General features: G+C 43.2%; 1 protein-coding gene across 1 annotated transcript in view; it reads right to left on the bottom strand.

Moving 5' to 3' along the window:
- LOC306644542 (uncharacterized protein) overlaps nt 1-12,059 on the bottom strand; it is a gene marked incomplete at its 5' end in the record, with an annotated part of 118,028 nt that overhangs the window by 18,337 nt on the left and 87,632 nt on the right. The window contains one exon of the mRNA XM_079111593.1: nt 8,273-8,413. Within this exon, the coding sequence (XP_078967719.1) occupies nt 8,374-8,413 (40 nt within the window). The 3' untranslated portion in view covers nt 8,273-8,373. The remainder of the gene's footprint in view (nt 1-8,272; nt 8,414-12,059) is intronic.

The following is a 12,059-nucleotide window of genomic DNA, read 5'->3' as shown; positions in this document are numbered from 1 at the left end:
AAGGGGGAGGTGACATTGGGCAAAGGAAGACAGGCAGCAGGGAGAGTGTGAGTTCCCCTAGGGGCTAACCTGAACTTCTTTAATCTCTCCAAACTGAGACCAGTGTTGGTCCAGGAAAACCTGCAGAGAGAAACTATCCTGCCCCATTAAGGGAGAACTAGAGTCTGAGCTGAGGAACCAGGTAGACTCTGACAATGTCCTGAGAATTTCATCCCTTCAAGCTCCATGATTCCCACTCCAAGCTCCTCTTTTTACACCAGTGATTTTGGGAGAGGATGGCCCACTAAATAGGTCTGTGGAAACAAATTGATTAGATGTCTTCTTGTCTGTCAAAAAGAACCTACAAATTTGATTGGATACCCGGAAAAGAAAGACTATGAGGATGGATGGAGAAGGAGGCACTGAAAGGAAAAGCTGAGGCCCAGAGTTACATTCACTGACTTCTGTTTTCTGATGACCAGCTCTGCCTATGGCATCCTAGCCCCATTCAGGAGCCCAAAGACAGGCTCCGCCCAGCCGAGAGGGGTTGGGCATAGCTGTACTGTATATAAAACGCCATGTAATGACTGGTTGGGGTTAATCAAATATAATGCCCATCCCAGACCTATTAAATTTCACCACAAAAGAGGCTTTAATCAGTCTTTTATCAGGATGGTGCTCTGGACTAAGAAGACAGCTTTTGTTTGCCATATAAGAGACAATGGGAGAGCCAGGATCAGCCTGCTCTCTGGAGTACAACAAGTGAATTGTCCACAAACAACAGATCATTCAAGGCCATGGGAGAGGAAAGGCAGGAGGGGCTGCATGAATCTACAAAAGTGCTTACTGTTAAGGGTCACAGCCCTGAGTGTTTAAATTCAGGCCACATTCCCGCTGGAGCTTCCAAAATATAGGGAGGACAGAAACAAAAAGACTCCAGTGTGCTCCGTGTAAGTCTATCTGGCTTTGGCCCTCTGCAGGACATTTTTGTTTGCTGCTTGCTGAAGGGGGAAAGGAAAACTGACCTTTGGTTCTCTCACTAAGCTCAGCTCAGGTCTCCGAGGTGTTGGATGTACTTCAGAGGGCCCTGGATTAGAGTTAGGTGCTTAGGTTTTATGCCAGACTGTACCTATCCCACCCTGCAAGCTCCTCTTGGGTTATGGAAGGGATGGGTGGAGAAGAAAGAGAAAAGAAGGGGACCTTCCCTGACGCAAAATGGAATGACATTTAAACCATGCAAATCAATTTTGTTCTTTTTGGGTGGCAGAGATACACCCAGATATACAAATAGTCGCACAAATTAAAAAAAAAAAAAAAAAAAAAATCTACCTTTTCTGCTCAGAATCAGAGAATGTTAAAGTTGAAAAAGTCTTTCTTTCTTTCTGGTACTGGGAATTTAACCCAAAGGTGCTTTACCACTTAGCTACATTCCCACTCATTTTTATTTTTTATTTTGAGACAGAGACTTGCTAAATCGCTGAGGCTGGCCTTGAACTTGCAATCCTCTTGCCTCAGCCTACTGAGCCACTGGGATTATAGGTATATTCTCAGATCATCTCTCTTCAGATTGTTATGGTCTTCCAATGAGGGCATGGATTTAAAAAAGGGAAAAAAAAAAAAAAAAAAAAGGCTGGGCACAGTGGGGCACGCCTGTTATCCCAGAGGGTTGGGAGACAAAGACAGGAGGATTACAAGTTCAAACTCAGCAACTTAGTGAAGCCCTGAGCAACTCAGCAAGACCCTGTCTCTAAATAAAATACAAAAAAGGGCTGGGGATGTGGCTCAGTGGTTAAGTGCCCCTGGGTTCAATCCCTGGTACTGAAAAAAAAAAAGAAAAAGAAAGAAAGAAATCTGAGAAACACAACCCCATCCTATGAGAGTCCCTTAGATTCTGGTATGATTACAGAGCTGCCATGGGAATGTGTCATGTGTCACTGGGGGCAGAAAGGTTGAGAATGACTGAGCTAATCCCACTCAGGCATCTCATCTATGAGGAAATGGAAGTTTCAAGAAAGAAAGTAGCCTCATTGATTTAGAAGCACAGAGGAAGCACAGAGATCAGCGCCTCTATCTTTCAATGCCCAACCCAAGACTCAGCCAATCACACCATGAAGCCTCACACCGTGAGTTTCCCTGGGACTAGAGGCAAGTCCTGAAACATGTGGAGCATATCATCAACTACCTCAAATCTAGCCATCCTCAATTATATGTCACCCATTAGTGGCCAAATCTTTGAGCTCATCACTGTTGGTAAACTGACATTTTCCTTTCTGCTCTAGAAGGAATTTTGCTTGGGGCTAGAACTCTTTAAAGGAATAAGAAGAAGAAGGATGGATGGAATTATGGAATTAGACTGACTGGAAAGGGAGAAAATCTTTCCTGGCCAGACTAGATCTGTGGCCCCTGACTCCAGTTCCAAGAAGAGGCAGGAGTGCTACTGCCTGATTTGGTCTTGCTCAGAGCTGAACTCAAACCGTGTGGGGCTGATAATAACAGAAGGACATTCTTAGGATCAGGTGGGAGAGACATCTGGGATGATTTCATTTATGGAACATTTCCTGAATGTCGGCATCTGAAAATGAAAGGAACGCGTGCCTAGTCTGAGTGGCCATTCCGGCCAGGATGGAAGGGAGATAAGAAAGGGGGCAGGGAAAATGAAAGTCCTCTGTGCATCGTGAGGAGCGCCCGCAGTCCGAGGTCTGCCATTCTCATTTGTCACCCAGTGTTGCTGACCCGTGCTTTGAAATGGTTCAACTTCCCTGAAGATATTCTAAGCTGTAATTGCAGATTTCCATTTTAGGTTCCTGTTCTCTCCCATCCTGCTCTGGACAATCAATTCCAAATCCTTCCTCAGGCATTGTGCAAAGTGCCTTTGCAGAGTTGATGAAGGATCTGTGGTATGGCCCATGTGAATGTATCGAATTTTTTTTTCTGCATGTAAATGGGAGTGGTTAGGGCAAAGTGATTATTAGCTAAATTAGATCAACAAATTGGGCTGGCGGGGCTTGGTGACATACCCCCTTGATAATAAGTTCTTTGTAAATTGTATTAATTATGACTTTGCACAGCAGTAATGGGACTAGAAGCTTTTTAGTTTCTTTCAGGCTTCAGTAGTAATCCTGCCTCAGGTTTTTTTTTTTTTACTTATATCCCTGGCAATTAAGCTCTACTCCAAAACATAAAAACTATTTCCTTTTTTAAAATTTTTATGCAAAGAGTGTCATATAAAAGCTGCTGTTACTTAAAATATGATCTTGTAAAATAAATAAAGGGGAACTCTCCTAATCATGAGACCAACAAAAAGTTATTACTAAAAATCTTAATAGAGAAAACTATGCTTGTCAATGCTATTTTTTTTTTTTTTTTTTTTCCTCTTTTTCCTCTTCCTTAAAAAAAAAATATGGAGTCCTCTTTTTTGGGTTAGTTTTAACTGAAAAAAGAGGAAAACAAACAAATATGTTGATGATTTTGACTATGGTTGTTCAATAGGAAAAGATATAGAAATAAAAGGAATTACCCAAGTATGTATTCCTTCACAATGAACAATGAGCTGCAGGTTTACCTGTTTGAAGTTGCAAATGCAGCTCTAACTAAGCACCTAGATGCCCCTCACCTAAGTGTCCCCAGGCCTTACTCTGTAGTTGTGCCCTGAGCTCTACCAGGCCACCAGGCCTTCCCTCTTTCCAGGTTCTTGCCTTTTTTTTTTTTTTTAATTGGTACTGGGACTTGAACCCAGGACCTCGTACATGAGGTAAGCACTCTACTGCTGAGCAACATCTGTGACACTTTGTTTTATTTTGAGACACAGTCTCATTAAGTTTCCCAGGCTGGCCTTGAACTCACCATCCTCCTGTCTCAGCCCCAAGTAGCTGGGATTATAAGCATGTGCTACAACGTCAGACCTCTGTCATCTCTTTACCTCAGCCAGTCAGGAAAGGCTCTTCCTCCCTCCAGGAAACAATATTGACCTGGAAATCAGACTGACCTGATTCCAATCTATTAGGTACAACGGCATGAAATGGCTGTTTTTATCTGCCCAAGACGGTCGAATATTGGTAATTTCCTATAGTGCAGCCTAATGTTAATTTCTCATTTCTCTAAGTCAGTGTATTTTAAATATCTTGCTTATTCATGGCACTTATTAGTCACCATCTGCGGTGGTGTACTATGACTTGAAGAGGCAGCAGTGGTGTCTCATTTTGAGGTAGTTTTAACAAGACTGTTTTGAAGCTCACCTCTTCCTCCCAGGCACTGCTTTTGTATTGGGAATATCTGGGGGAGGGCAGGTCCCAGGACAATGGGACAGACATAGGAAGAGATCACAGCCAGGTGACAAGATAAAAGAGGAATTCGGCTGCCTGGGCAGTGGTGCACGCCTATAATCCCAGAAGCTGAGGAGGCTGAGGCAAGGAGAATTTTTAGTTCAAAGCCAGCCTCAGCAACTTAGCAAGGCCCTAAGCAACTCAGTGAGACCCTGTCTCTAAATAAAATATTTTAAAAGGCTGGGGATGTGGCTCAGTGGTTAAGTGCACCTGAGTTCAATCCCAGTTTAAAAAAAAAAAAAGAGAGAGAGAGAGAGAGAGACAAGAATTTGCAGGACACCCTCTATATAGGATAGCATGGAGGAGGAGATTGGGAACTCTGGGTTTGTGGGAGGATGAGGATTGCTTTTCCCCAGAAGAAGCAACCCACATCGGTATGGAAGAACACCTAGGTGGGGGGACCCTCCAGGCTGTGTTCCCAGATGCTCAGGCTGTTAGGGTGTGAGATTGTGAGCACTACTATAAGATGAGCTGGGAGAGAGGAGCAGGGCCCCTGGGGCAGAGCTGACTTTTGTGAGGGACTTGCTCTTTAGCACGTGCAAGACTCTGGGTTTGATCCCTAGCACCACAAACCAAAAATAAAACAAAATATGTCACTTGGTTTCCTCCCAGGTTCTGCAGGTGAGGAGCCCTGACATTCCTTATCTCCCCCCAACATCTGGGGACAGGATCACACTGTGGAGGACATCCTAGCAGACAATGGGGACCTACTGAAGGCCCTTAGGCAGGAAAGTGACATCCTTAGATTTGTGTCTTAATAAAAGCACCCAAGGACTGTCTGGAAGATGGATCAGAGGGACTTGTGTTAGATGGCAGAAAAGCCAATTAGGAAGCTATTCTAATAATTTAGAAGAGAGCCAAGATTCTGAACGGAGCAGAGTTCATGAAGAGAGTTGACCCAGCCACATTTAGAAATTCTCTAGGGGAGAGTCACCCCAGGAGGTCTGGTCCTCCTGTCCTTAACCCTATCCTCAGGGGGTGGTAAATACTTTCAAAATTAGATTTTCCATCTGGGAAGATCTTGAATTAGTCACGTGAGCAGAGGCCTGTCACCCCACACCACAGGGATACACCATGGCACTAGCATGTCCACTCAGAGCTGGTTGCCCTCACTCCTGCTCTGTCCTATCATATGCTTCAATTTTTAATTCAATAGATCAGTTCTTTGCGGGGCATGAGGTCTGGTCCCGAATCTCCAGGTCCAGGGCTCTGTACCTTCTTTTCTTTTCTTTTTTTAATTGGTTCTTTTTAGTTATACATAACATTAGGATTCATTTTGACATAATTATAAAAGTGTGATAATAATTTGTTCTAATTCACTCCCCAGTATTTCCCCTTTCCTTCCCCTCTGCTCTACTGATCTTTCTGCTATTTACTTTTATTATTTTTTTTTTTCAGTTAGTGTCTTGTGGATATACATGATAGTGAGATTCACTGTGGTATATTCATAGGATCCACTCCTTGGTATGTATCCAAAAAACCTAAAGTCAGCACACTCTAGGGATACAGTCATGTCAATGCTTATAACAGCACAATTCACAATGGCCCAACTGTGGAGCGAACCAAGGTTCTCTGTACCTTCTTAATTCCTGACATACCATTCCTGTTCTCCAATCCTTGAACTGAGCCATGCACTCTATCCTCCTGGGAAAACCTACTCATCTCATTTATGCTTCGAAATACTGTGCAGAAGTCTGTTCCTCAGCCAATTTGCCCCGGCTGCCCCTTTTTGTTCCCCCAAACTCAATGACTCTCTCATCCCTTGTGTTTTGCACATGTGTTTATTGTTGTATGCATTATTCTTCATAATATTCATTTGTGTATGTGTTTATCCATCTACCATCTCCACACCTTACATCCTTGAGTTTAGGACCATGCCTCACATCGTCGTTTCCCTAATAGCTCACAGTCCCTAGCAGATAATAAGTACTTGATGAATTTTGGATAACCTGACTTGAACTGAACTCATTCCTCCCCACTATAATAACGCAAGACCACTAACTCCCCTGGGCCTCACTGTCCTGTCTTCTTAGGACTTGCGGGGCCCCAGCCTACCCAGCCTACAGCATATCTCCTGTGGTCCGACTTCCTCATGCAAGTCCTCAGCTCTGCCATTCACCCAGAATCAAGACTGAGTTTGTCATGCCCCTTGGACTGCATGTCCTCCTTCAATGGTCTCCATTCATTGAGCCAGATTTTCTCCAACCAGTCCTTGCTTACTCTCTACTACCACCACATCTGCTTCTGAGACTACAGCCCAAGATACTTTGTGGCCCCTCTGGCCATGTTGTTTGGATAGGATAGGGATATTTATTCCAAAGGCAGTCAATTCATGGAATAGATCACACCCAAGGTAGCCCCATGGGAAAAGTTAGACCTAGAGGATTATAAGGCCACACAGCTAGTAAGTAATGACACCAGGAGTCAGACCCAGGTGTGCCTGCCTCCAAAGGCGGGGAGGTGTTATCCTGCTACACCTGACCTTGGATTCCCACTCAAGAGTGCTTCAATTACACCCACTATCTACCTTTAGCATTTATCAGCCACTCACACAACTGTGCATGTGAGATTATCCAAAGCTTTGTTGAAAAGGGTTTTCACAGCCTGGAGTATGGGGGGCAGTAGGGGCCATGAAGCCCCTCAAGAGGATGAGGGAAGAACCCAGCCTGGTGAGGCTGAAGGCAACTGAAACAACCTCACTGGGTCACTGAGGACTAGTTCTTTATGCAGCAACTAAAACATTTTAAATTTACTACCAGACAGAGCTTCTGTCACAACTCTTCACGTCACCAGGAGGGAAATATGGGCTCCTCCTGGAGTTCCTGATTTCAAATCTGTTACTTCATTTAAAATGTAATATTAATAGATACAATAAGACGGAGTCCTATCCAGTCACTTTGCTGTCTGTAGGAAAACACTGGCTCTGGAAAAGGGACTGCCTGGTAGGAAACCAAAGACGTAGAAATATGTTTTGAGAATCATGTTCCTGGCTGGAAACAGATCTCTCATCCAGGAGGGTTGACTGAGGCCAAGGTTCCCAAGAGCAGGATGGGGAGAGGCCAAGTGGATTGTTTCTCTGCAGTCTCAGCCGGGGCAAGAGGGCAGTCAGGAAAGGAGCATTCGAGTTTCTACCACCTCTTCCAAGGGAAAAGGCAGGTCAGGTTGGCATCTGCTCCATAGAAGAGGGAAGGAGGGCCTTAACTAGGATGGACCCTCTTTGAAACTATGCAGAAGTTTCCTGTTGGCACTGTCCCAATTACCTTCTAAAGGGCCCCTCTCAGCTCTGGATGCCCCAAACTACATTTGCAAAATAATGTTAAAAATAAGATAGCATCCTGCTCATGGTAGGATTGACACAGGAACACACTGGCTCTGGACAAGGGACTGCCTGGTAGGTTGTGGAAGACACAGACATAGTCCCTTCAGAAGGAGCAAGACCCTGATGACTTTAACTTTGGACTTTTAGCCCCTGGAACTGCAAGAAAATGTGTGTCTGTGTGTGTGTGTGTGTGTGTGTGTGTGTGTGTTTTAAGCCAACCAGTTTGTGATACTTTTTAATGACCATCTTAAAAACAAATATAAGTGCTTTCATACACATTAACCACTTTTTTTTTCTCTCTGGTTTTGCATTTCTCAGCACTTACCAAAGTAAGTGCTTGGCAGCCCAACAGGAGATCAATTAACACAAATTGAAAGAATAGCAAGCTGATTGTTATGTATGCACCATCTATATTTACACAAATGTATATTGGTGTACTTTCCGATCTACTTCAATTGTTTACAGTTGCAAAGGATCTGTGGACTGAATCCATGCATGCGGACTGAATAAATAATGTCTATCACGTTAAATGTGTATCTTTTACTAACGGTCATACAAATAAAATTAACTGGCAATTATTTCTGCCAAAAAAAAAAAAAAAAAAAGTCAAAATAGAGTTAACATTTGCTAAGAGCAAAATCTGAAGACTTACAAAAGGCAGGCTCTGTTGTCTTCTCCACGTTCTCTCTGAAGCTGTCAAATCGTTTAGTCATGGCAGAGTGTATTGAAGCCCCCGCCCAGCCCAATACTCAACTATGGATTCTGGTCTGGAGGGATAGTCAGTATCACTGACCTGGAAAGGAGGACAATGAAGGGTATGATTCACTCCCTATGTAACATCTCTTGCTGCTGTTGTGACGTAGACATTGCCTCGCATTTGTGAAACACGGGTTTGAATCATGAAATCTTAATTTTTTAATACCATTCCATGCTGCTTTCCTCTCCTCATTGTTGAAATTAATTTGCAGTCCTATTCTGCACAAGACTCAGCACAGGGTTTCTCAGAATGCACACCTTGGATCACCTGTAATTAAAGCAGTGTTTGGCATAGGTGCAGGAAGGGGCAGAGTAGTATCATGGAGAAGAAAGTTCAGAAGTAAGCCCAAATCCATATGGAAATCTAGAATACGATAAAAATTTTTTAACAAAGCCATGGGTAATGATGGTGGAGGAGGAGGTAGTAGAATAATCAGTGGTATCTGGGGAAGTGGGTAGTCGTCTGAGAAGCAGTTGGAATCAAATTCTACATCTTATACTAGAACAAATTCTATATGAATCAAAGTTTTAATTTTTTTTTAATCTGTAAACAAAATTTAAAAAAAGAATTGATTTTAAAAAATCTGTAAAGGTACTTGTTTTAGTCAGCTTTTTTGCCGCTGTGACTTAAAAACTTGACCAACAAAGATTATAGAGGAAAAGTTCATTTGCGGATTCACAGTTTCAGAGGTCTCAGTCCACATAAGTCCAGCACCAAGCCTTGGGGCTCCAGCTGACGCTGAACATCAAGGCAGGAGAGTGGAGGGAAGCAGCTCACATGATGATCAGAGAGCAGAGAGAGAGACTCCAATCACCAGACACAAAATATATATACCCAAAGCCACACCCCCGATGTCCTACCTCCTCCAGCCATGCCCTACCAGCCTATCGTTACCACTCAGTTAATTCCTATCAGGGGAATAATTCACTGATTGAATTAAGACTCTCACAACCCAATCACTTCTCCTCCGAATCTTCTTCATTGTCTCATTCATGAGCTTTTAAGGGACACCTCACATCCAAACCAGAACAGTATTGGAAGAATCTATGGGATGATTTTTCATAATTTTAGTGTGAAGAAGGCCTTTCTAAAAATGATATAAATCCTAGAAGTCATTGAGTAAAATGTTAATGAATTCAATAACAAAATTTTTATTAAAAGTGCTACCCTGCAAAAGCATCATAAAGAAAATCAAAAAACAAATGACAATCTGGGAAAAATATTTGCAACACACATCACAGTTGAAGGCTGCATTTCCTTAATATATAAAGAATGCCTAGAATTCAATAAAATAAATATCAAAAGATTTACTAGAGCCAGGCATAGTTGCACATGTCGGTAATCCCAGAGACTTGGGAAGTTGAGGCAGGAGGATTGCAAGTTTGAGACCAGCCTCAGCAACTTAGCAAACCCTAAAGACTTAGCAAGACCCTGTTGCAAAATAAAACATAAAAAAAGGGACTGGGGATGTGACTCAGTGGTTAAGCACCCCTAGGTTCAATTCTAGGTACCAAAACAAAAAAAATAGAAAAATAGCAAAGGCAATGAATGGATTTCACAAAGAGAAACTATGACTCAAATATCTAATCATACTCATCCTTCTCCTTATGGTAAAAGAAATGTAAATTTAAACAGCATTGTGATATTATCTTTGATTTACCATATTGGCATAGATAAAAAGACTAATAATACGCTTTCTTGCCTAAAGGTTGCAGGAAAATGACATACATGCTGGTAGTTATAAACTATTAATATAACTTCTGTGAAGGAAAATTTGGTAATATCTATCATTAAGCCCAACAATTCTTCCAAGAATTTATCCAGATATAGTCACTCTGTGTGGAATAACATGTACCTGGTAACTCATTGCTACATTGTTTACAGTTGGGAGAGATTAGAAATAACATGTGTCCATCTGCAGCAGATCTTTAAGTGAATTATGATACTCTTCCACAATGGAATACTAGGTAGCCATCAAAAAGAATGAGAAACCTTTATATACTGGCATGGCATTATATCAAAGAAATGTTAAGTGAGTGGGAAAAAAGACTTGAGAAAAGTATGTATGATATGCTCCCATGTGAATGAAAAGAGGGAAATATATATGCTTAATGCCCATAAAATATTTCTGGGAAAACACACAAGAAACATACCAGATTCCTGTACTACAATTTCTACCTCATACCTAATGAGGTAGAATCTGCAGGACTGGTCTTGAACCAGTTGAATAACTACTAACTTGGGGAGAACCAATTGAAGAAGGAATTTAAGATTTGCTGGGCCACTTACAACCGGTAGCTTTACTCTGTTTCTTAAACGTAGTCTACCTTCCTCACCCCTTTGTTCTCAGAACTAGCTCCCTATGCTTATTACCCCAACTTTGTCTCAGTAAACTACTTAGTCCCATCACTTCCAACTTTTCCTTCCAGGGATAAGGGGTCCCAGGTCAGAGCATCCAGAAACAGGAAGGACCTAAGCATGCCCAGAGCTGGCCCAGTTTCCTCCCCACCTTTGAAGTGGACATTCTGGAAAGAGCAGCAAAAATCAATGGTCAGTTCAAAAGAGCAAGCTGGATGTGAAACAAGAGCCCTAAGGTTTGTGCTGACAGCAAAGTACAGAGATAAGGGGCAGAACCAGTTTGGAGAAGGAAGGACCAGAGATGTCGTCTGAGGCAAGAGAACTGAAGAAGCCTTTCAGGAGAGCCAGTAACTGAGCCATTGGGGTGGGGGGCTGCGGGGAGTAGGGCAGGAGTTCAGAACCCTGGTTCCTCCAGAGCTGAAGTTTTGCCTTCTCTTTCCAAGCACTATTGCCATCACCAACACCCATCCCCGAACTGAATCGTGTCACTAGGCCTCCATCCCTGCCCCCGATCTCAGGCTTTCCTGCCTGAATGTCTGAAGGCCTCTTGTTAACCAGTCAGGGAGCTCACCCTGTTCCTCAGTCACCAGTGCTCTCTGGCCGTATCCTGAGGACACCTGGGCGGAACTGGACTTACTACTAGAACCAGGAGCCTCCTCTGTTCTCCAGGGACCTTACCCACTTGGAAAACTCTGGTTCCTAGATCTCAGCTTCCAGTTCAGCACTGTTACACCAGAGAGCCCAGGCCCAGTACAAGCTGGTTATATGAAATTCACATCTTAAGATAGATGGCAGCTTCTGCCTGGAGCAACTTGGTCTGCAAGCAGAGCTAACCTGAAACCATCTAAGAAGCGAAGAAGCATTGCTACAGGTTAGTTCAGCGTGGTGGACACCAATGGTGAGACTGTTTGAACAATCAGGCTTATATAAGCACAGGCCCTGTTATGGGTGTCAGAAAAAAATAGGAGGGTAAGTGGGCTGGGTGTAATACAAAGCTCTCCCCTGCCCTTTCCGTTGCATCACAACCTAGCTTGTCAGTCTGAAAGCTGCTCTCCCCGCCCTTTCTGGTGCAGCCATTTTCCCCGCCTCCCAACTACTGTCAGTCTGTGAACATCCTAGCTAGCTATTGGTTCATCAGTCAGCTTGCAAGTATTCTTCTCCGTTATTGGTCCCCTGTTAGTCCGGAGGGATTCTTAAAGATAGCTTCACGGACACCTTTTCTCTCTTGCTTTTCTCTCCCCTTGACTTGCTTTCTTTCTCCTCCTCCTTTCCACTCTCTCTGGCATGCGCCCTTTCTCTTTCCTTTCTCTTTTCCTCTCATTTT

This window comes from Sciurus vulgaris (assembly GCF_902686455.1).
Source record: "Sciurus vulgaris genome assembly, chromosome: 14".
NCBI lineage: Eukaryota > Metazoa > Chordata > Mammalia > Rodentia > Sciuridae > Sciurus > Sciurus vulgaris.
The sequence above is the reverse complement of the archived record's forward strand: the minus strand, read 5'-3'. Positions and strand labels throughout refer to the sequence as shown.